Source organism: Brassica napus, chromosome C4 (assembly GCF_020379485.1).
Source record: "Brassica napus cultivar Da-Ae chromosome C4, Da-Ae, whole genome shotgun sequence".
Lineage (NCBI taxonomy): Eukaryota > Viridiplantae > Streptophyta > Magnoliopsida > Brassicales > Brassicaceae > Brassica > Brassica napus.
The window spans coordinates 30,844,912-30,869,762 of NC_063447.1; the positions used below are offsets into that span (position 1 = coordinate 30,844,912).

Below are 24,851 nucleotides of genomic sequence, written 5' to 3' on the forward strand. Positions count from 1 at the left end.
CATCACCTGAAGCTCAACAAACAAGCAGAAGACATATCTGAGCGTTACTAGTTATTATAACGAAACATTTTGGAAGGTTTTGCTATTATAATAAATAAAATAGAGAAACTCCTTTTTTAACAGATTAGTTTGTTGAAGCACTTGAAAAAAAAAAAGAGAGACAGAGAAACAGAACCGTCAAAAGATGGTTCCATACATTTTTTGGATGCCTAAGTAAATTTATCTAAAATCTTAGACCGGTTAGGTGCAGGAGGTTTGAAATCTTCAATCCTCAGACCTGAGCTCCTGTGAATCTCAACAAAAGCTTCTTCTCCTGCTTCTGACTTTATCGTCTCCAAAACACTCCCAAGAACATCACCTCCTAACCCAAACTCCATCAGACTTCCTGGTTCTTCTCCTCCTTCACGTATTAACCGACCAATCTCTGCCAATGTCACTACTTTCTCTGTCACACTTTTACCAAAGATTTTGCCTAGAAACTCTGCTGCTTTTGGAGCATCATTCACAGCATCCTCCAGGGTCGTCAAAACAGTTTCAAACCTGTCATCGAAAGAGCCAAACAGATTTTTTAAAGGAAGAAAAAGACATGTGATCATCAAAGTGATTTCTTTTACTTACCCTTTCACTAGTTGGGCTTCGGTTAAGACGTTGTCAGCAGATTTCACAAGGTTAACAAGGAGCTTGGCCAAGAGATCTCTTTCTTTGTCTTTTCTCTCGAAAGAATCAGTAACCCACAGAGAAATCATTGTTGGGTGGAAAGCTGGTGAATTTATGTCTTTCATGCATAAACCAATCTCCTTCTCATCTCGTGCACTGCACAAGAACACACAGTAATTGAAACTCACCAAAGTACCCTTTTCTAAAATAGGTGACTACAATAGCCACAGAAAGAACAGACAGGAACTAACAACAACACTATAATCAGTAAAAGGAGACATACTTAAAACTCACATGTGGTAGAAAACTAAATAGCACGCACTTACCAGTCAGTTTATTAACATATTCATCAGATATATAATCTATTAAAATCAAGGAACAAGGGATCATCTTTCGTATTTTTTTCACCAATTCTAGTTTACCTACTTCAAGAATCAATTGTACTCTTAACTGTAAATGAATAAACCTTGACTGAAGCAAATTGTCTCTGCTGAGATTTTTCACGAGTGAGTGATATGCTCAATGTAGCAGTATGCAATGACTAAAAGATGAACAAAACATATGACCAGATAGGAAGGATAAATATAGTACCTGTAATATTCCTTAATGGCAGACAAGGACATATCTTGTAATCGTTCCTCGGACAGCAAATTTTCTCGAGGGCTGTCTACTGCTGACGATGGTCCTTGCTGTACTTGCCTAGCAGATGACACTTCTGATGACGGATCAGAAGCACGAGAAAACTCCCTGTGCACATAAGTTGATCCCCGCTCTTGAGGACTTGACCGTCCGTGAGTAACAGGACTTGCAGGTCTTTGTGAGCCAACACCATTCAAACCTCCAGCTGGTCGCCTAGGATCAGACTGCATAGTATTTGACACTACTGCAGGCTTCCTAAACGACATTCCTTGACCAAGACCACCTTGAGGGCCCAAGGTAATAGGCTCCTCACCAACTGACCTTTGAGACATTGGAACCATCCTAGGCTCATAGGCTGACCTTTCATCAAATCTAATGTCCTGGTTATTATTATTATAGCCACGACCTTGGGATGGTCCATGATAACCACCCATTTGGGCACTCGGAGGTGACAGCATTCCTCCTCCTCCTCCCCTAGGACTATACTCCATATGCCCTCTTCTTCCTGACACATTCATTGAGGGTCCACGTGATAGCCTCTTAGCTTGAGTTTGGCGTTCTTGTGCAGCATCTCTATGCACTTCCTCTATTTTCTTTGGCCCTTCAACCTTCATTCTCTCCTGCCATTTATTCTTTCTCAGATCGATGGCATTAATCAACATGAACCTCACCCTAGAAGACAATTCTTCTTTGCCTGATAGCATCTTCATTCTATCAAAATATCCATCTATATAAGCCTTAGCTTTGCTATGATCGATCATAACTCCTATCGTACTCATTAGTTTACACAGAGCTTCAATGTTCTCTTCATGTGGATCCTGTTCATACCCGAGCAGTTTTTGGATGCATGCGTGCATGATCTTCTCAGTCAACATCCTCTTCTTGTATAACTCACCAATAAGTCTAATATTACCGAGCATTCTCCTACGCACTTTGAGTCTCTTCTCTTCCCTCTCCTCCTCAGTTTGTTCTACTTGTCCTTCTTCAGCAACTCTACTGGCTTCTTCCTCTTCTTTCTCTCCTCTCTCAAATTCCTCCTGACACTTATTGAGTAGCAATCTTTTGAAGGTAACCTTCTCACCGTCCTCATTTAATTCAGGTAACGCCCCAGACAAATGTACACAGAAATCTGCATACATCTCACAGAAGGTAGGCTCCATCAAAGCCTTGTCAAATATCTGTGAGATGACACCATTAAGCGTAACAACGTTGTCAATATTGACACCTTTAACTTGCTCAAACAGCTTCTCAAAGTTTTGTGGAGTCAGCTTGTTCAAGATGCCCTTTAACTGCCTTTGCTTTGCCTGTTCTTCATCTGTAACAGTACCAACTTGGTATTTTCTCTCAGCTCTGTGCATCACCTGCATAGGAGTATGCGGAGAAGGAAAAAGCCCTTTCTGTTGGAAATTTGAACCTCGTTGCCACCTGTCTAAGTCGTTTCTGCCCATCGGACCCACAGGTTGCATCGGTCTAGACATAATCGGTCCCTGCTGCATACGAGGGTTTCTTAGAACTCCTGAGTTTCCTCCTTGACCAGTTCGGAAACCTGAGTTACCTCCATGTCCTGAGGGAAGAGAACCCTGATTCTTCGCCCACCTATCATCAACCATATTGATGGGACGTCGACCACTACTACCTTGCCGATCCATAACCTTTCCATGTTCATGATGAGGCGCACCCGTATTAGCAAATATCAAAGAGTTAGCAATATCAGGCGAAACGTCAAAGCCCTCAGGAAGAGCAGTAAACATGTCTGCAAACTTAAGGAGGAAATCGCGGGAGTATTTCTTTTCCGTATTACTGCAGCTGTCTCTGACCTCATCTGCGGAACCTGGATTTCCCTGCACACTTTCAAGCTTTGGTGTGGAAACATCAGCTGCATCTTCCCAGTTTTCTGGTTCATTTTTCACTGGTTCAGCATCCACGCTGGCCTCAACAACATCTATGGCAGGTGCCAGCTTCTCGTTTGAAAAATCAGAGCTCTCCGAAGGCATAGCAATCTCTTTCTTCTCCTCAGGCCCTTTATAAGCCATATAGAGATCAGAAGTTGTCCCCGCAGCATCTGCTTTCTGAAGAATTTCTTTTATTTTCTTCTTTCCTTTGGTAGAAGTAGTTCTTCTTATGTTCGATTCAAAAGCAGGTTTATCCTTGGAAAGAGAAGCTGGGGTAGATGTCAAACTATTACTAGAATGTCCAACAGGAACCGTAGATGACTGAGTATGAGTAGAATGTGGAAGCTCGGAGGTTGTATCATCGGCAACTTTAGCTGCTACTTTCTCAGAGTCGGAACTAATGTCTGTGGCACCATCCACCTCATTCTGCGCCTTCTCAAGCACGCCTGATACTGATTCGAGTTTCTCATCAGAAATTAGAGACTCTTCAACCTGCTTTCCTGAAATAGTCCGCTCATCACAGTTTAGGTCTTCCGCAGTTTTGTCAATTTTTGTATCTGGTAAGTCAGAAGCGGGAACGTTTTGCTTCTCAACCCCATTGGTAGCTGGAAGTGGTGAATTTTCCTTAGCAATAATGGCTTTTGTTTCGAGATCAGATACCTGAGTCTGTCCATGAACCTGGGTGAAGCAGCGCCAATAAAAACAAAGTAATGTTACCAGGTGACAGAAAAAAAGTTAATGAAGAATTTCTAAAACCAAAACACAGTACCATACCTCAGTTGCATTATGAGAGGGTTCCACCTTACACGTCTGTGTTTGATCTTCAACTGAATTTGTTGCAACTGTAACCGTCTCCACAGGTGCCTTTGCTGGTGGAGCAGACGAGTTTGATAATGCGGAAACAGAGCCAGGTTTCGGCTGCTGTAAAGAGTCCAATGAACCTGTCTCGGCCTTCTTTTGAGACAGAGCAACGTTAGTTTCTTCAGAAGTAGCAGCTTGCTTCACTGTTACCCTCCCAGGTGCAGGCAGAGCAGATGACGTCACATGTGCTTTCACAGATGAAGAATCAGATGAAACATGTGGAGCAGATTGTTTGGTAAACTGTACCCTCTGAGACCCATCACTAACTGAAAATTGAAATCTTGGTGCCTGAGCGGATGACATTGGACCACTGTTGAAGGGTACAGAAACTGGAGGATACATCATGGGACTGGAGCTAAAAGAGGTTTGAATAACATTAAGTGGTCGTGGAGCAAATGCTGACACTGGATGTGATCTGGGAGGTGTGTTAGGATGCGATTTAGGACCTTGTGGTTGGCCATCTTGATGCGGGTCACCGCGTCCACCAAGTCTCAGCTCTTCATGCGTGTCGGGATGTGTAATCTTAACGGGTGTTGTCTTACGTCCCCCACCATATTTCCCTCCTTGCTGCTGGGGATATTGCGGGCTCATACCCACACCCACGTGGCCCATCTGAGGATGAATCTGAGCACCCATGGGGCCCGCAAAACCATGTCCCTGCGCCTGATGCATCATACCCTGATGGTGCATGGGGTGCGATGGGAGACCTTGAAAAAACACTTGCTGCTGGATCTGAGGTGTGTTTCCCATAGGTAATCCCATAGGCATTGGCATCTGAAATGAGGTTGGCGCCACATTGGGAGGCTGCATGTGCATATTCGGCGGGGCACCGAAATGCACAGGGTGAGGAACCTGCGGATGCTGCTGATAAGGCGTCTGGACCGAAGGCATCCGGATATGCGTAATTGGAGACTTCTGCGTTTGGCTTAGAGGGGACATATGATGGACTTGCACATCTGCTTTATCACTTGATGGATTGCGCCCCTCTTTCCGCATCACTTGATTATCTGCAGCCTTATTTGGCGAGTTATTTTTAGGTACAGAAGCTGGCACGTTCGGTGCTGCTTTTAAAGAAGCTTGCTGCATCTGCAAACAAAGTGTCACAAACGAAAAGGCAAAATTCAGACAAACTGGAATAAAAGTCATCAAATTAATGTTCAGTCTCTAAATAAAAATCATGTGGTCTAGAAACAGCCCCCATTAATAGCAAATGCAAAACACTACCTGTGCACGTTTCTGCTCATCCATATTAGGAGGTGCTGAGCTAGTTCGAGCAGGAATCTAGAAAAAACAACATGGCAGATGATTCAGGTATTGATCAAACAAATCAAACAAAAAGGAAGGAACAACAGAAGCGTATACCTTCATCAAATCAGGACCAAGTGACCCGAACTGGAAAGCAAACGCTTTAGAAGGGTCTCCAGAGACTGCTGCCACACACACATTTATAAGATGTACAAGAGAATCTAGTCAGGCGAATAAAAGAGTCATCCTACCTTTAACAGTGTTCTGAGCCTCGTTGATCTTGGAATTCACAGCAGGAGACTGCGAAGTAGGAGCCTTTGGAATAGCTCCACTGGTTGAATTGGCCACCGGTTCACCAGACGCTCCTGTAACTCACGATATAACAAACTGTGAGCTAAACCAAAACGACCACACACTAAAACAAGAGGACCACATCAAAGATCATACCTTGAGAGCGAGATTGTACATTGGGACCGTTGTGATTGTTAGAAACTGAGTGATTCACAGGGGGCAGATTCACCCTAGGCTGATGCTGCCCTCCTTGAGGCTTCTTGAAACTAACAACAAACACCACAAAAAACAAAAAAAAAAGGTTAAAACTTTTCATATCGAGAAATTGAAAATCTCATCGAATCGATTTGAATACCTGCGATTAGAGGGATCGACAGTAGCGGAAGAGGCGGGAGCAGGTCTGGCGCCGGCTCCGGCTCCCCTACCGTAACCGGCGGCGGAAGATCGGTGCGGCTGTTGCTGTTGCTGTTGGTAGCCGGCGGATCGCCCAGTTGGCCGATATTGTTGATTATCGGTGGGCCGTGATTGGTTGTAGGACATCTCGAGCAAACCCTAATCGTCGCAGTTTTTTTCGAAGCTAATCCTAAAGCTATGTGATGGAGTGAAACGATGGTGAGGGAGATAAAATTAGGGTTTTATTGGACGGACTTGATTTTAGGAACAAGAAAATAGAAAGAGATGAAGGGGAAACAAAAAAAAGGAATATAAGAGAGCGAGAGATTGTTTAGTGAAACAAAGTCTGGTGCTATTTTGAAAATAATCTGAGATTTTAGGGGTATATGTGTTAATTTGTAAAGTTTACTTGTAGCCTAATACTTTCGTTTCGGTCAATGCAAAGAACATATCAAACTAGAGAGCGCTTTCAGGAGATCGCGATAAAAACTGTTCGTTACAAATATTTCGAGAGAGAATGAAAACAAATTATAAAATCAAATCAAATCTATTCTTTAATAAAAATATTTAAAGTTTATCTTTACCTTCATTGATTTACAGAAAAAAACATTGCAGATAATAAGTGAAAGATTTTTTTTAATATGTCGGTTGTATTTGTATATAAAGTGTGCGTTGACAAATGCTCGATTTTCCACGTAAAAACAAATAAATAAATGCTTTGATAAAAGAACAAATACATGCATACTGAAATAACTTTTATTAAATTTGAGATGACAAATCACATGTATGGAAAGAAAGAAAGAACGTCTATACTTTCACACTTGTAATAATCTAAAATTACAAAAATTGTTTTGGAAAATATATAGCCAGTGTTTTTTTAGAATAAATAAAACAATGAAAGAACTCTTCTCCGATGTACACCACAAAACTAGGCATATTGGAAAAAGAAATTAAGTACATGTTCAAATTACAATGAACCAAAAAAACATTCATCTGTATGTGATATGCTCCATATGCAGGCTTTATGATTTTAAGTAACTAGCGATTTATACGGTTTCTTAAAAATAGTGTGCTATATAACGATTTTTCTTTTAATTTCAAGCTGAGACGTCAAATCATACATTTGAAACTGAATATATACGCTTCCTTTGTCCATATGGTTAGGTGGTCTAGGCATTTAGCTATAAGTTAATATATATTCGTTGCGTACATAGCATAAGCTTACTCTTAGTAGAAAGTTAGGTAATCTCTTTCTGTATTGGGTGGTTTAATATTTTTGTGTTTTGTGAACATAAGAATTTACTTTTAAGAGTATTTGCAGATCTATCCAATTGTTTTATTTTGTTTCGCCTGTTAAAATGATAACAAAACACTACATTTCCATATATGTATTGCAGGTAGAAAAAATCTTTGATCTCTTGTAGACGTATTTTTTTTATGACCTGGTCCTGAAGTTTATCTTTGATACAAGAACGGAAACCCATTATGATACCAGTGGGTCTTAGTGGGCTACATGTTCTTACGGGAGAAGCCCATCTAAACTGATAACATTATTTTTACAATGAAATTTTGATTTATGAAATATAATGTGGCAAGTCTAATTATACTATTTTATGGCGGTATACATGTTTAAAAACATCCCAATGCACATTATCATATGTGCCAAGTGCATGTAATGAAAAATGATGATCTTGTTATCTTGGTTCCATTTGTATTATTCACACCTTGTCTTTAGTTTAGAGAGAAATTTTTGATAGCAGAAACTAACACATTGCAAAGTTAACATTCTGTCCACAAATATCTTGAAGGTCTCCTGGATCACATCACTCTCTTCTTTACCCTTTCCTGGCTAGATTTGTCGGAACTAAGGACGAGATGTTGCCGAGAACATCTTCAAGGAGCAAGCTAATATGCAGTTCTGAAGCAAGTGTCCAACTGGTAGGCACCCACAAACAAAGCCAATCGCTTCCATAAAAGTGCCTAAAACTAACAAGGTACCAAAATTTGTAAACTAGTTTTTAAAGAAAGCAAATCAAACACAGACAGAGATAATACTAAGATTCAATGTTACTCAAAAGTATTGTTTAGTACTAGCATGAAGGGAGATGTTAAAGTTTAAACAAAACACGAGTATAAGTGGACATTGTGAAATCCCTGAGTCAACATCTAAGATAAACTCCCCTTATCTTGATATATGGTAAGATAATAACGGATGTGAGTCATTACGTGATCTACGTTAGCTTATAATAGCATCTCCAAAAGAAACTATATAACTCCAAATATAGAGTTTTTTGCTCTCCAAAAAGAAATTTCAAAACTTCAAATTTGAAGTTTTGAAGAGTGAAACTCCAAATAAAGAGTTTCACTTTTCAAAACTTCAAATTTGAAATTTCATCTTTTTATTTGCATTTTGGTCCTTACAATTATACATCATATTTATAATTCTTAAATATTTTTTTGTTTATTGTTTTAATCCTTAAATCTTTTATATCTCATAAATATTCAAATTTGTTTTATAAATTTAAGTTTTACACATGAAATTAAATAAAAATTTTAAAACAAGATTTATAGTATTTTAAAACTAGAATTAAACAACAAGAATATTACAAAAAACCATAATAAAAACTTATTAAAAAGACACATGAAGACATAATTATTACTCAAGTTTAAATATTATAACAACACTAATAGTCTGGTAAATTTGCTCCAGAACCTCTCAAATCTCCAAAATATTGTCCAAAAAAATTTTGTGTAACCAAAGATGATTGTTGTTGTTGCTCTTGACGTCTTTTTCGTATGATTCTTTCTTGTTCAGATCGAATGTATTCACGAATATTAACATCATCGATAGAAGCTAAGTTTTTTAGCAATATTTTATTTTCCTCTTTTACTTCTTTAAAAGCTAACTTTTTTGCTTCATTTTGCAGACGTAATTCAATCATCCCATGACCTTTTTCCCTGCTTGTTGTACTTTCGTTTAAAAGATCAAGGATTTTTTCCTTTGATGATATCAAACTATCAGCGGGTATATTATGAGGATATCCGATTTCAACAATTTTTGGCTGGTAATCTACAAATAAAAAATAAAGAGAATCATTTCTTACTTCGAAATGCACTAGTTGATCATATATGGGAACATTACAGAAATAATTTTATGGAATAATGTACTATTTGCTTGCAGTTTAATATTTAATTATGTACTTTTATTTATAATTTTATATTTTAGTGTAAGATTTTGTTAATTAATATTTCTGTAATATTTATATATATGTACTAGTTATTTATAGAAGTTTTATGAATTTTCATCAACTATGACAAATATAATGACCATAGTGTAAAATATAAATAATTTTGAAGTTAGGTTTGAAGTTTTACTTTTGGAGAAGAACACATTGAAACTTCAAATATAGAGTTTTGGAAACTTCAAACTAGAGTTCCTTTTTGCAGATGCTCTAAGAAAAAGCAATACAAGACGTGAGCTCTTTTTTTTTTCTTCAAACGACTATTCTATTACTCAAGCTTGAGGTGGTCTGGGAAACCAGACCGGAACAGAACAACCAATGTAATACAAGTCCCTATGGAAGGATCTCGCTATCTTAGCTAGTGAATCAGACGATACATTTTCCTGACGAAGTACAAAAACAATCGAGAATTCCGAGAATCTTGCTTTCAACTTCATAAACTCCTCCAGCTCAGTAGAAAATCTCGGCCATGCTCCAGGGTCTTTGGTCATCGCGATTAATTTCTTGCAGTCAGTCCCAAAAAATTGGCATGTTGATACCTGTAGCATACATTCCATTGCCCATGATAATGCTTCCAGTTCAGAATGCAGTGGTGAGATTCGACGTCGTTGATTTCTTGCTACCAATAATTGTAGCGCACCACTTGAACTTGCCCATGTCCATCCATAACCACTGTAATAAAACGACAAATGCTTTCGTTGAGCTCTTTTATGTACTAGATAGTCTAGATTGTATATCCTTGTCATTTGTCAATGTGAGGTTAACATCTAAGCTTTTATATTGGCACTTTTCCTCTATAGAAACTGCTTTTCCTTGGGTAGCAAGTTCGAAGCCCTATCTTTCAACAAAGCAAAAAGACAACCATGTGACTGTCTATTCAAATGTCCTGGAGGAGCCAATTTACCTCGATTGCAACAGTAACCTGAATAATTTTGTACTACAATAACCATGTTAAATAAAGGTCTTACAATTTATTTTTCTGAAGCCTAACCAGCATTTGATGCTAATTTTGGTTCGGAGAGCTCCAGGAGATTCATTTAGCAAAAAAAGAGTTTCAGGAGATTCGCGGGCACCACGAATGTAGTAAATGTCATGGACAACGAATGTAAATCTCATGGACCCTCTCTTTCATTTAAAGCTTGGGTTATTAGCAACTTTTAACAAAGTTGTGGTTTTCGAGATAATATATTGATACTTGTGTCATAAGTGATTCAAACTCAATAGCTTTGTGGGTCTGTGTTGAACTGGACTAGAGAGGAGCAAATTGTGAAAATCAAGATAATCTTTTCTAAGGCGAAGACAAAAACAAAGTCAAAACTGTCACACTCTTCTTTACTCAACCCATAACACATGTGTCAAGATTCAGTTAATTTCAAATTTTTGACCGCCGCATTCATAATCACAGTACTGAATGATTAGTTTAATGACCTTTGACCATATCAATATAGCATAGTACTAGTAAATACCGGCTAGCTACCGTGGCTCCGTTGTGTATGTTTATAGGTCCAACCTGATCCCGGTTCGGTCGAAACTATTTTGAATTTTGCTTTGATTAGACTGCAGTTTACAATTAAAAGACATAACAAGATTAGTCATATGCGATGATGATTGATTATAGTCAGTCAACCCCTAAAAAAATATTGATCGGACCAGGCTTTCAACACTATTGCGACATTGATAAATAATCAAAGATGTCATTCATATGAAGTAATGGAATTATCATAATTAATTTGTAAGCCGAAGAAAGCATTTTCATATAAGAAAAATACCAATGACACTACATTGCTTCTCCTAATATTCTACGGACAAGCTCCATCTACAAATTACAATCACGAAAGAGAAAATATATTACAAAATAAAAGAAAACGAAAAGTACTTTTAACTACACTTTTCTTTCTGATTATTCAACCACAAGCCAAATAAAAAGCTTGAATTTGGAAAAATCCATGAATCTTTAGGAATCACGAGGATTACACTCAGCGCTAGTCAAACATTGACCAGACTTCCCCATCAGAAACTCAACGGCGGTGATGAACTCTACCTAAATCCACGAGCTTCTTCGATCTATTCGCACAAAACGACACCGCTTCTGCGATATGTGGCTTTTCCAACACCGTTACCTCGCCGGCACTTCCAACAACCTCCGATGGAAATCTGGTTTTCCGTTTAAACGGACAGTGAGGCTTAGCTCTCACCAAAGGACTCAAGCAGAACCTCATTCCCGTCACAATCTTCGTCCTTCCCGGAGTTTTCGTCGCCGGTGTTCTTCTCGGCGTTTCTTCAACTGATTCCGACGGTGGCTCATTTTCATCTCTAGCAGGAGACATTCCACGACAGAAAACTCTTTGTGGTCGACGATGGCCGGAGATGGCGTCTTCTACGTAGCACGCGGTGGTCGGTTGCTTCTTGGAACGTACGGTGGAGAGAAAGGAAGAAAACCACGAAGACTCCGAACCATCGCATGAAAATCTAGAAACCGGTTTACGATCGGAACCGTAATTTATTGAAACCGGTTTACGATCTGAACCGTAATCTTCAGATCTTGCTCTGAATAGATTAGAGATTCTCGAAGCTTTACCTCCTTTAGATTTAGACGATCGATGCGATTCGAAGTCTTTGCATGAGAATCCTAGATCCACCTGAGGCGCGGCGAGGAACCGGCGATCTCCACCTCCGGCGTCGGATTTTCTACCGGTTACGTAAGGAGAAACAGAGCGAGGGAAGATCAGAAGCGGAGGTGGTTTATTAGATTTCCGCGGTTGACGATTGCTGTTGTTATCTTCGGCGGCGGCGTGAGCGGCGAGGGAGAGGAGACGTTCACGGAGACAAGAAGCGCAGACGCCGCCGAGGTTGCTGGTGAAATCGACGGTGTGTCTTTTACACCTCATCGGAGGGAAAGGGAAAATGGCGTTTCGGAGAGAGGTGATGTTTTGTTTGCGGAAAGCCTTTTTTAGTCGCCGAAAGTTTCAGTGAGTTATAGTGATGTGACAGCCTGTTAGATGAGGAGGATCTGGTGGTAAAGATTTTGTCTTCTTCTAATAAGATCTATCTGTTTTTAGATAGAGAGAGAAATGACTTGGAGGAGAGAGAATAAAGCATTCTTTGTTCTGTCGGGATAAAGACAGTACCTACGAGAACATCCCTATGCCCCTCTAATACTTCCTCTTTTCATATTAATTTTTTATTAATATTTATATTTTATCTTTCATTAATAATATTTGAAAAGATTAACGTTTTAATTTTGTCGCGCATATTAATAAACTAAGTGTTTTCCTACACCATGTGCAGTAATTAACTTTTTAAACTTAACTTATATTTAAAATAAATTTTATTAAATATTATAGATTTTACTTTTTTCTTACTAATATTTAATATAGATTGGATATATATTAAATCAATTTGTATAAAATTAATAAAAATAATATAAAATTATATAACTATCAAAAATTTAGCCTAAACAATATTTATAAAATTTGTAGATATATAAGAAACTAATGATCTTACGATTAGATATTTAAATTTTTAAAAAATTGTAGAAATTTTTGAAAGCTTTAGTAATACAAATTGTATAATTATACAAAAATAATAATATCTCGAAATTTAAAATGTTATATATGAATATATTTATTTTATAGATAATGTATGAGTTATTACCGTATTTTTAAAAAAAATTACCAAAAAAAAATATCAATATTAAATGTAATATATGAATTATTACCATATTTTAATAAGTTTGCCAAAATATAAATCAACATTAAATAAAATTATCCATGTCATATTTTTCCGGAAGTCATGTCATCAATTTCAGTAGACGTGTCATATTTGTTTTGTGAAATTGATTGTATAAAAGACATGCGACAAAATCACTTCACAAATGTAGTCTAGAGGATACCACACCATTTGTCTATGTATTTTAAAATTGTGTTTAAATTTTAAAATAAAATACAGAATCCAAAATTAAAATATTCATTTTTAAATACCATAAAATTATAAAAATACTTTTTAAAAAAATACGGAAAGAGTAGGTTATTTATATAATTTATTAATTATTAAATAAATCAAAATTCATCAAACATAGCAAAAAAATTATAGTTAAATACACTTCAAATACATATACTTTTATTATTTTTTGGTAAAATTCATAACAAATACAGTATAATCTTTTATAAATAATTCTAATAAATTAAAAATCAGAAATTCCGAAAGATATGCAACTAGTACTTCTTCTTTTTTTACATCGTGCAACTAGTACTACTATAAGTTAATGTGTTTAGTATTCCATTCAACAGTTTACCATTACAAAATATTTAGCCATTTGCATTTAGTCAATTACCATCAACTTTGTCATCGTTATTTTAAACAAACGTGATTAAACTTGTTAGTTTCGGCTTCTTGCAGAAGGATAAATCTACTCATAGTTGACTATTGCTTTATATCTTACCGAACCAATCCCATTGGATTTTAATGGAAAGCGCAGTGATTACCTCAGCCACTGACTTCAAAAACAACAGTTGAACGAGCTATATCCAATGAACATGCATAAATATAATAAATAAATAAAAACCTAAAAGGGAAGCATGTGAACGTGGCTGGTAAAAGCCGACAAGTATTAGGTGAATAAACGAGCCATCGTCGTTTTCCACACCCCACACGAATGTTCGTCCGTTTCTTCAACTACTTGCCACGCGTCCTCCCCAAACCCTTCATGCTGGGGCTAACTTCAGTATTGGGCTTTAAAGCCTTTTAAAAAAGTCTTCCTTGTCCACTGGGCCTTCTAAACCTAATCCTGGACCTTACTTCAATATTGGGCTTTATAGTCTTTTTCCAAAGTCTTCCTTGTTCATTTCATGTAGTACTGAAACTGTATTACTTAGGGTCCACGTGAAACTTCTTTTTTTTTTTTGGGCAACCGACGTGAAACTTCAAAATTCGAAAATTCAAACGCGTCTCAAATAAAATAAAGGCAAAAAGAGTAAAAGACTGTGCACGCTATCTTATCTTCACTGTTCTTAGACTGGGCCGTTTGGTAAAGTAAGAACCAGACCGTACCGAACGAGAGAAGCACAGAGACCAGCCTCAGCTCATTAACGGCGCATGTAAGTGAAATATTAGCCTAATTTTTTTTAAGAATTAATATGCATAAACACACAGTCTCACGAATTTTTAAAAGGAAAATTTATTAGTATTATTGATAAATTAAAAATAAAAACCGGTTCGGCTGTAACCGACCGAACCAGACAGAGACCAACCTTCTGGAACACATAAGAGAGACGTTTTTATTCTCTATTTTCTTTTCCCATTTTACCCCTAACTTTCTTATTCTGCGTCTCTAAGCTCTCGAAGTCTTGGTCTGTTGTTGAATTTTCAAGCTTCTTTCTTCAATTTCTTAACTGAATTTTCGTCTTCGGAACTTTTTGAATTTTCATTTGAAACGGAAGGAGAGGGAAGATGACGACTATGGAGAGCTTGATTGGGTTGGTTAACAGGATACAGAGAGCATGCACGGTGCTCGGTGATTATGGTGGTGGAACTGGTGACAACGCATTCAATTCTCTCTGGGAAGCTCTTCCTACCGTCGCCGTCGTCGGTGGTCAGGTGAATTTCTCCGTTCCAAATAGCTTTGACTTCTTCCTCCTCTGTTTTCCTCTGTTGAGTTGACTCTTTCAATTTTGTGCAGAGTTCTGGAAAATCTTCGGTTCTTGAGAGCATAGTTGGCAGAGACTTTCTTCCTCGAGGATCCGGTTTGTTAAATTCTTAACCTTTGGCACTTTTCTCTTAGTGTGTTTGTTGTAACAGGGCAAAGAGCTCTGTTTTTGTGCAGGTATCGTTACGAGGCGTCCTTTGGTGTTGCAGCTGCATAAGATGGAGGAAGGAACAGAGGAGTATGCAGAGTTTCTCCATCTTCCCAAGAGGCAATTCACAGACTTCGGTGTGTGCCTTTTAACCATCTCAATGTCTATATAAGTTATGTATGTGTCTCTTAGCTAGAAACTGGTTGATGTTGGCAGTTTTGGTTCGGAAGGAGATTCAAGATGAGACGGATAGAATCACAGGGAAGAGCAAACAGATCTCTCCAGTTCCTATCCACCTCAGTATCTTCTCTCCTAATGGTCTGCTTTTACCACAGTCTGGTGTCTACTTCATGTAATAGACTATTTGTTTATGGAACTAACAACAATGCTTGACTCCTTTGCCTTACAGTTGTGAACCTGACACTCGTTGATCTACCCGGTTTAACTAAAGTGGCTGTTGGTATGAACTCCTTACCTCCTCTTTGGCTTTCTATGAAGGTTATTTATACTGTCTTTTATTTTCCAGAGGGACAACCAGAAACCATTGTGGAGGATATTGAATCTATGGTTCGCACATACGTTGATAAGGTGAGAACTACTACTTATTTCATTTGTATACAGATGTTGAGCGTGTGATTTTTTAAAATAAAATTGTGTTGTTTTTTTTTGCAGCCAAATTGTATCATATTAGCTATATCTCCTGCTAACCAGGACATAGCTACATCTGATGCTATCAAACTTGCAAAAGAAGTTGATCCAGCAGGTTTGTTTTGCTGTTTCTGTTGCATTTAAAATAAAATAATAATATTTGGTAGCAACTATTTGTCTTGTGGTGATGAATTAAAGCTTTTGATTTTTCCAGGGGAGAGAACATTTGGTGTTCTTACCAAGTTAGACCTTATGGACAAAGGAACTAATGCATTAGATGTAAGCACCTCTTCTATCTTTTTTTTTTTTCACATAACATGGTCTATTTTGAGTGTTAAGGGTAGAATTTTAGGGTTTTCTCATGTTGTCAAAGACTTGAAAAATGGTTCTTTTTTGCTTGCTTGAATAAGGTACTTGAGGGAAGATCATACAGGCTGCAACATCCTTGGGTTGGGATAGTGAACCGTTCACAAGCAGATATTAATAGGAACGCTGACATGATGCTTGCTAGAAGAAAAGAGCGTGATTATTTTGACACCAGTCCTGATTATGGTCACTTAGCCAGCAAAATGGGTTCTGAATATCTAGCAAAGCTGCTCTCTAAGGTCTTCAACCAAAGACTTTTCTCGAATTGTTATAACTTTATTTCTAAATTTCCATATGTTCATTGTTCTTTTTTTTTCATTCTGCAGCACTTGGAGTCTGTTATCAGGTCACGCATACCAAGTATCCTATCCTTAATAAACAAAAGCATCGAGGAACTTGAAAGAGAGTTAGACAAAATGGGTAGGCCTGTTGCAGTTGATGCTGGGGTGAGTACTTTCACTATATGAAACCATTTTCTCTTCTTCTTCTTTACCGTGTGCTTTAATCTATTGGTCTCACTCTCACTCTCAGGCTCAACTCTACACTATACTGGAGATGTGCCGTGCATTTGATAAAGTATTCAAGGAACATCTAGATGGAGGGTAAAGCATCATTACTTATCTCCTTATTTGATCATTTTATTTAACTTTAATGTTACACTTGTAGGCGTCCTGGAGGCGACCGTATCTATGGAGTCTTTGATAACCAACTACCAGCTGCTCTTAAGAAGCTTCCTTTCGATCGCCATCTTTCTCTACAAAGTGTGAAGAGAATCGTCTCTGAAGCAGATGGTTATCAGCCTCACTTGATTGCGCCAGAACAGGGCTATCGCCGTCTTATTGAAGGGGCGCTTGGTTACTTTAGAGGTCCAGCTGAAGCGTCTGTCGATGCTGTAAGTTCTTTAGAAGCCTTTCGCTTGAGTTTCTTGTATATACAGGACCATAACAAGTTTGATGCTTTAGGTACACTTTGTCTTGAAAGAGCTTGTGAGGAAGTCAATTGCAGAAACTCAGGTGACACTAATAATCCTACTGATTATTTTGTTACATGTATACTCAATTCGTTTAAAAAATAATACTCCCTCCGTTTTCAAATTAGAGGGTTTATGTTGTTTCAAAATATAAAATGTCCTTAGGTTTTAAGATTAACTTCATTGAAAATTGTTCAATCAATTGAATTTTATATTTATTTTTATAACTGGTTGAACAATTTAAAATTATATTTTTAAAAATGCTTTATAGAGGAAAGTAAGTTTCTTAATCTTTATTCAATAAGCCAAAACATCATATATTATGAAACGGAAGGAGTACATGTTTAATTTTCTCACATATTTAATAAAATATATTAATTAAATGGAGTGTTTCAAAAAAAAATATTAATTAAATGGATAGTTTTTTTGTGATATTCTATTTTTTATAATTTAAACCAATAAAAAATTCAAAAATACAATTAATGTTTTTGAAATTTTCAATTAATTAATTATTAGTTGATAGAATGCATTGAAAGTACAAAAAAATATCTTTTTGAAATATTGAGGAAGTAGTGAACTAGAAAGGGTTTGACTGAATGAATCTCTTTGCAGGAGCTAAAGCGTTTCCCTTCACTGCAAGTGGAGCTAGCAGCAGCAGCCAACTCCTCCTTGGAGAAGTTCAGGGAAGAAAGCAAGAAGTCGGTTATTCGACTTGTTGAGATGGAGTCTGCGTATCTAACAGCCGAGTTCTTCAGGAAACTTCCTCAAGAGATGGAAAGACCAGTGATCACCAACAGCAAGAACCAAACCGCTGCTTCTCCTCCTGCAACACAAGACCAATACGGAGAGGGACATTTCAGAAGGATAGCATCGAATGTGTCTGCCTATGTCAGCATGGTTTCAGACACTCTTCGGAACACCATTCCAAAGGCTTGTGTTTACTGTCAGGTTAGACAAGCCAAGCTCGCGTTGCTTAATTACTTCTACAGTCAGATCAGCAAGAGAGAGGTAAAAACTATATACTAAAAAAATAAATTGTCTCTAAACTCTGTTGGATTCTATACGTGTCAAAAACTTATATATATATATAGTCACAGGGGAAACAGTTGGGAGAGTTACTAGATGAAGATCCGGCATTGATGGGTAGGAGACTAGAGTGTGCGCAGAGGCTTGAGTTATATAAGAAAGCGAGAGATGAGATTGATGCAGTTGCTTGGGTTCGATGAATAAATCCCAAAGTGTGTGAGTGTCTGGTGGTGGTTTTTGTGATTAGAAACCTACGAGTATATCTCCAGTGCTTTGCACGGTTCTTGTTTTATAATTTACAATAGAAAAAATGTTATTCTGAGAAATATTATTTTGAATGTTATATAATTCAGTGTGAAAAATGTTATTTGAGGGTTTATATTTGTTGGTAAACTTAAAAAAATAAAATTATGTTGTTTATATCTTTCGATAGTCCAATATAAACACAAGATAAACATCATGTATTAATCTATTTTTCTTTCAAAACCTAAAAATAATTGATTATGAAAGTCAAATTGAGGGACACAAAATAAGAATTACAAACAAACTTATTAATTGTATTCATTTTGACTATTTCTAAAAATAATTAAAAAGAGGGCAGTGTGGAAACTAGGGGTGGGCACTTCGGTTATTTTATCGGTTCAGTTCGAGTTTGGTTCGGTTTGGTTAGTTCGGTTCTAGAATTTTTCCAGCTGAAGTAAACCATAGTTAGTTTGGTTTGGATCGATTTCGGTTCGGTTATGTTCGATTCGGTTTATATTCGGTTTGGTTTATATTCGATTCGGTTTGTATTTCGGTTCGGTTCGGTTTAATCGAATTTCTCTTAGTTTATTTATTGTACAAGAAATCATGTTTTAATACATAAATGTATGGTTGTCATGAAATAATCGCGTTGGTCATAATAAATATATGTAATACATAAGCTAAAAGAATAGTTTGATGTTTTCACTTTTCAGTTGTATAAATATATGTAACAAATTCTTAGAACTTGATATTAAAAATCTCACCTGAAGTTATTAGAATTGACACCACCAAAAGGAAAAATAGGCAGGAAGGAGAGTAGGAGACGCAGAAAAGTATACGCTATTGAAAAAGTATATGCTATTGAAAAAAAAATTAACATGGAAATTATGTGGGCTTAATGACGAATATTACAAAAGTTAGACGAAGTGTCATGGAAATCAAATTATATTAGGATTTCTTTCGTGCAAAAGGAAATTACGTGGGCTTAATCTTAGGATTTTAATATTTTGATATTATTAATATTTTTAATTTAAATAACTATAAAAACACTTCGATTTATCGGTTTGCGGTTTAAACCGAACTGAACTGAACCATTCGGGTTGGAAAAATCTTCAACCGAATGATTTGAAATGGACTTTGGTTTGGTTCGAATCGGTTTCGGTTCGGTCGGTTTGGTTCGATCGGTTCGGTTCAGTTTTTTTGCCCACCCCTAGTGGAAACAACAAACTTTAGTTTTTTTTGACCTTTTTCTCTTAAAATATTTTTGTTTCCGTAAGATTCTTTTACGTTTCTTCATTTTCAATGCTATACATTTTAGTTTCTAAAATAATCTACAAATAAGAAATACATAAAAAGCGTATATATTTTTATCTCAAAGTAAACAAAAGTAATATCCTATTTCTTTAAGATTATAAACACAATAAAATAAAGAATAAGAAAAAAACATACCTCATCAGGTTAGGTCTTGATCTAAACATGATTCTTTCTCGTTTTCTCTCTATCACCCCAGTTTCCTTAACACCATCTGTGGTGATTCTCAAATAATTTGATTCTCAATTAATTTAGGGTCTTTGAGCATGTGCTTTAATAATATGAGACTCTCTACTCCTCCAATAAACTATGATCACGACAACAAATAAACAAATTTTAGCAAATGGAAAATTTAGACAGTTTTAACATATTTTGTTTTTTTTTTTGGTAACACAAATTTTCATTAATTCTCAAACATCCGGTCTACAATTAAGATAAGAGTTTAAACAAACTCGACAAACAAAAAGCAATAAAACATAAACAATAGATATAGAGAGACCTTTAAAATAGTGGGACAGCGAATTCAAAGCAAAGCTCAAATGCGTCGAAGCAAGATTCATGGCACAGCCAGAAGCTTGAGAAATAGTCACTTTGTAGTGTGACGTTGACCTCCAATCCGCACCTCGGAATATCGTCGAAACGAAATCCGTTGCATCTTCAGGTCCCGAACAGACCGCTCCACAAGATAGCAAAAAGGCTATGGAAATAGACAAACTCCTCCAGACAAGATCGGAAGGGAAATTGCTCCTCATAGAGGATGGTGATACGTCTCGTTCCTCAATAAAGAGGAGTAGAGATAGTGATGGTTTTGATGGACCCGGTGAATCCACCGGTAACTGAGGGGAAAGTATACTCTTAAGACGAGGAATATTGAAATGTATGCAAGGTTTCGGTAAAAAACACAGTGAATCCACTGAAATCTTTTAGCGGATTAAACAAAAGGATCAATCCGCCCCACATGGAAGTGGGCTGGGAAACTGCCGCTTTGAGATTGAGATGGGGGCCTTTGAACAATGTTGGGCTTGCCAGGCCTATAATAAATCTATAGGGGCCCATCACACGAGCAAGAACGCTAGGGCATCGTCGAACAAGAATTACTGCAATGACTCGAGAGCAGCGACAGTGTAAGAATGACGATGTGCCAGTTAAGGGGCACGGCGGAGGTTCTGGTGAAGGTGGGATGAACGGCGAAGGAGTAATCGAAGTAGCTCGAGCAGAAAACACACCGAGTGGAGAGATCTCGTGAGAGTCGTCCATGAGACCGGCGGCGGTGGAGGTGAAATAGATTCGCGATGGACACAAGATTACAGACCGACACAAAACCGGATCTAAAGACCGAATTATATGTGGAGCCCTACGAGAACCGGTGTTCAGGACGACGGAGGTTGTCGATGGGAGTTGAACTTGCGGTGGGATGGAAGAGAGGTGGCGGCGAAAGTTTCCTAGCAAGAGACACGTCGAAGTGTCTAGAGGGAAGCTTGTTCTCACAGATCTGAGCCTTAACAGACACAGACCGGTAAGGAAGAAGCAGTGAGCAGTTGAAGCAAACGAGAGCACACACCGGGAATCCCCGGTGAACATAACCAAAACAGTGGTCTCCGACTTCGAGAGGACCACCGGAACAGACGACGAAAGCAGAGAACTTGAGTGGAAAAGAGGTAACAGGAGAGAGAAGCAAGCGCAGGGGTTGAGAAGGCCGACGCCGGCGAGCCGCAGCTCCACCGGCGTCAGAGAGCAGATGAGGAAATGGCGCCTCGATAACTGGGACTGGGAGAGAAACTAGTTAGGGCGAACTCTTAACATATTTTGTTTATCTTTACTTTTTTCACTATAGAGTATGTAGCGTTTTTTTTAATAGTACGAGTATGTATGTATTGTTACAAAGATTTTAGTCTGAGTTTCACATACCTGCACCTTATTCTTCATATGCCTTGGCGTACTACGCCTATTAGTCCATTGCATAATTGTGTTCTTCTCTTTTTTTCTGCTCTCGTTGAAACAAATTCCTTTGAAGGACTATTGTTGTGCTACCTTTTGGCGATAAACAAATTTGATTTTCATGTAACACTGTAAATTTTTGGCAGTGCAGATAATAAGATGTAACCAAGTGGTATTGGCTTAGTGGTGAAGGGATTTCAGCTGGAGCTTCCGCCCTGGATTCGATTTTCTTTGGCCACTCATAGACGCTTTAAGTGGCATGATTTCTATGGGTCTCTTGGTGATTAGTCATTTGGCCTAGAAAACTTTTGGATTACACCAAGGTTATAAAAAAAAAAAGAGACAATACGATCATTAGAAGATTTGATCTATCTGGTTAGAAGTAGAAATTTCAAAAAGAATCAATGGAGTTGTTGCAAATAATTTAGGAGTTTATAGTTTTTGATCATGAGTTAATTCTTGTCTAGAAAACAATAATGGTTTGGTAGGAGATCATGGGTGCAGTGGAAGAAATTATAGGGATTTTACTTAAATATATAAAACGGAAAAAATAGAAATCAACGAAACTGTTTTTGTAATTTTTTTCTTTTTTGCATTTAAAATTTTTAATTATAAAATTTCCGCGTGTCAGATTTTGGTTTGCTAGAAGACTTGTGCTTTAATATATAAGGGACGACTTCTTGTGTTGGTTGGACCTTTAATATGTTCGTTGGCTACGTATTTGAGCATGTTTATTGCAGGTCTCTTAGATTGGATCTCTTAACGTAATATAAGATACAGTCACTTAGCTTTTAACTAAAAAAGCTAATACCATCTTTATCGTCTTTCTTTTAGCGTTTCTTAAGTGAGAGAGGGCCCACAAATACTTAAAAACGTCTCCAAAAGTCTCCAAATAAGAGACAGTGATTGCTTGGTTCTTCAACTGTTCGCGGGCTCTACTGACACGTGACGGCCCGCGATTGGTCTATTTTCAAAAAAAATTTTTTGAATCAGATAAAAAAATAAAAATAGATAATAGAAAAATAAGAATCCCTAGTGTTTAGGGATAAAGATGCCATAAGAAACGTTTCATAGAGCATGATTATTGGGAGGTTTTTAGGGTGAGGTTCTTAGCGGAATATAAGAACCCGTCTCTTAACTTTTAACTAAAAAAACTAAGAACCGGTTCTTAAATAAGAGTTTTAAGAACCGGTTCTTAACTTTTTTAGTTAAAAGTTAAGAGACGGGTTCTCACTACAAGAAAATCTGAGAATTGCCACTATAAATTTTGTGGCTGTTGATTGAATTTTGTGGCTATTTCACTCATAGCTACGAATAGCCACAAATATAATTCGCTGACTATGAGCTCGTGGATATCAGACCATCGTTGCTATTTGCGGCTTTCTTTCTACGACCTATCCACAAATTATATTTGTAGCTAATATCTACAAATAGCATAAAATTATCTTTGTGGCTAATTTAGCCACAGAAAACCACATCTTGAATCGTAGAAAATATTTTATTTAAAAAAATATAAATTACAAATCACAAAATAAGTTACAAATAAAAATATAAATATGTCTGATATATTAAATTTGGTATATAATAAACTGATTTACGAGTAAATTTTCTTTTTGTCGACATTTACGAATAAATTTTTATTTATAAATTAAAGCCACTTTACAAATTGAAACTCATTTACAAACTAAGTCAAATTAATTACAATAAAAAAACTAAACCAAATTAACTTTTTTTAAAGAATTTAACCCAAAAAAGAACTAAACCTAAAAAAAAAAGAATTGGTCATCGTCTTCTCCGCCGCTTCGTTGCTTCGAGTTGACGTTGCCACCATCTGCTGTCCATCTCCACCCTCGCCACCATATGCCGTCCTCCCACTTTTGTCACGCTCTCTCCCCCATCGCTAACTTCTAAATCGATAACAACATCAAAATCAGTATCCTAAATGAAAAACAAAACTAAATCTGAGAGTGAGAGATACCTTCATCTTCTTCGTCTCTCTCCAGCATCGTATTCGTCTTCGTCCTCTCTAACTTGCTGGATCTTCTTCATCCTCTCTTCTCTTCTTTGTATGTGTGGTGGACGAAGAGCTTCGGTGGTGACAGCGACGAGCCTTTGGTGGTGGCGATGGCAAACGAGCTACGGTGATGAGCTTTGGTGACGAACAAGCTTTGGTGAACAAGCTCGAGCAAGTAGTATGGTTAAAGAGAGAGTTATGAGAGAAAGAAGATCTGGAGCAACGTGATTGAGAATTTGAGATTCAGGAATGAAAGAGAGATGAGATCTTTGTGAAGAAAAGAGAGAGTGAGAGACACGAGGAAGAAACACAAAGTGACCTTGACCATTGGATAAAATTTAATCAATGGTCCAAAATTCTAGATAGCAATCCTTTAGCTACTTTGTCAACCAATGAAAAATTAGAAGAGTTTCTTTTTTCTTTTTTTTGTTTATCGTTTTAATTTTGGTCAAGATGTGCGCGGGGAAGGAAGAAAAATTTGGCGGAAGGGCCTGGGCATTTCGGGTATCGGTTCGGTTCGGTTCGGGTATTTCGGGTTTCGGGTAGTTCGGATAGGGGCTAGAGGATCCATTTAGTACTTGACCTATTTTCGGTTCGGTTCGGTTCGGATAGTTTCGGGTTCGGTTCGGTTCGGATAGTAAATGTAGGAACCGGAAAATATCCGGAAAAAGTTCGGTTCTCATTTGGATCCGGTTCGGGTTCGGATAGTTCGGGTAGTTTGGATAATTTGAATAAAATATCGGTTATTTAGGGTAAAATATCAAATAAGTAAGATGATTTACATAAAAAATTTGGATATTTTGGATTACTTTGGATATTTCGGATAAAACTATCCGGATACTTTCAGATACTTTCGGGTAGTTTGGATACTTTATAATAATTTAGTTATCCTCATCTATTTTCAGATACTTTTAATAGAATTTTAAATTTAAAATATATATTTAATGATGTTATATGTATATATAATTAATATTTTTATATATTCGGGTACCCGTTCGGTTCTCGGTTCGGTTCCGGTTCGGTTATTTCGGATATAAAAATATAGGAACCGTTCGGGTATTTGAGGGTATTGGTCCGGTTCCGGTTTCGGGTATTTCGGTTCGGTTCCGGTTCGATTCTTTGGTTCCGGTTATTTTGCCCAGGCCTAGATATAATTTTGGCCAAAGATTTTTTTTTTTTTTTTTGCATTCCTTATATGATTATACTATATATAATGAATTAGATTCATGACCGCATGCTTTAATAAATTTTATGTAAAACATTCGATTAAATTATATATGACTTTACCATAATTGGCTTTGCTTAAATTATATTTATCGCTAC

At 37.2% G+C, this 24,851-nt stretch overlaps 3 protein-coding genes and 1 long non-coding RNA gene across 5 annotated transcripts; 1 reads left to right on the top strand and 3 right to left on the bottom strand.

The window, feature by feature from the left end:
- Positions 1–67: 67 nt before the first annotated feature.
- On the bottom strand, positions 68–6,279 carry LOC106375300 (eukaryotic translation initiation factor 4G). Its single transcript, XM_013815168.3, has 9 exons — positions 5,941–6,279; positions 5,742–5,851; positions 5,546–5,659; positions 5,412–5,476; positions 5,274–5,330; positions 3,963–5,135; positions 1,249–3,866; positions 619–813; positions 68–540 (listed from the first exon to the last, which is right to left on the bottom strand). Exons 1-9 carry the CDS (start codon positions 6,123–6,125, stop codon positions 210–212), a joined length of 4,848 nt encoding a protein of 1,615 aa, XP_013670622.2. The 5' UTR covers positions 6,126–6,279; the 3' UTR covers positions 68–209.
- Positions 6,280–10,898: 4,619 nt separating this feature from the next.
- LOC106375301 lies at positions 10,899–12,400 on the bottom strand. Its single transcript, XM_013815169.3, has one exon. It carries the CDS (start codon positions 12,106–12,108, stop codon positions 11,239–11,241), a length of 870 nt encoding a protein of 289 aa, XP_013670623.2. The 5' UTR covers positions 12,109–12,400; the 3' UTR covers positions 10,899–11,238.
- Positions 12,401–14,521: 2,121 nt separating this feature from the next.
- LOC106375302 (phragmoplastin DRP1E) lies at positions 14,522–18,446 on the top strand. 2 transcript variants are annotated; one of them, XM_013815171.3, is made up of 15 exons: positions 14,522–14,815; positions 14,898–14,961; positions 15,042–15,149; positions 15,229–15,330; positions 15,422–15,472; positions 15,539–15,600; positions 15,685–15,775; positions 15,875–15,939; positions 16,071–16,265; positions 16,353–16,472; positions 16,558–16,628; positions 16,693–16,918; positions 16,989–17,039; positions 17,609–18,004; positions 18,088–18,446. In XM_013815171.3, exons 1-15 carry the CDS (start codon positions 14,669–14,671, stop codon positions 18,220–18,222), a joined length of 1,884 nt encoding a protein of 627 aa, XP_013670625.2. In that variant the 5' UTR covers positions 14,522–14,668; the 3' UTR covers positions 18,223–18,446. The 2 variants fall into 2 exon arrangements, with proteins under 2 accessions (XP_013670625.2, XP_013670626.2); XM_013815172.3 differs by having other exon boundaries at positions 18,094–18,446.
- Positions 18,447–23,136: 4,690 nt separating this feature from the next.
- Positions 23,137–24,098, bottom strand: LOC106345532. The gene is made up of 2 exons (XR_001270326.3): positions 23,493–24,098; positions 23,137–23,421 (listed from the first exon to the last, which is right to left on the bottom strand). It is a non-coding gene; the product is annotated as an uncharacterized LOC106345532 (long non-coding RNA).
- Positions 24,099–24,851: the final 753 nt, after the last annotated feature.

Coding starts and splice junctions, on each gene's coding strand:
- LOC106375300 (XM_013815168.3), bottom strand. CDS start 6,125: ATGTCCTACAACCAATCACGGCCCACCGATAATCAACAATATCGGCCA. Junction 5,852..5,940: donor GTCGATCCCTCTAATCGCAG/GTATTCAAATCG, acceptor GTTTGTTGTTAG/TTTCAAGAAGCCTCAAGGAG. Junction 5,136..5,273: donor ATGAGCAGAAACGTGCACAG/GTAGTGTTTTGC, acceptor CTTTGTTTGCAG/ATGCAGCAAGCTTCTTTAAA.
- LOC106375301 (XM_013815169.3), bottom strand. CDS start 12,108: ATGAGGTGTAAAAGACACACCGTCGATTTCACCAGCAACCTCGGCGGC.
- LOC106375302 (XM_013815171.3), top strand. CDS start 14,669: ATGACGACTATGGAGAGCTTGATTGGGTTGGTTAACAGGATACAGAGA. Junction 15,331..15,421: donor CAGTATCTTCTCTCCTAATG/GTCTGCTTTTAC, acceptor TTTGCCTTACAG/TTGTGAACCTGACACTCGTT. Junction 15,940..16,070: donor AAGGAACTAATGCATTAGAT/GTAAGCACCTCT, acceptor TGCTTGAATAAG/GTACTTGAGGGAAGATCATA.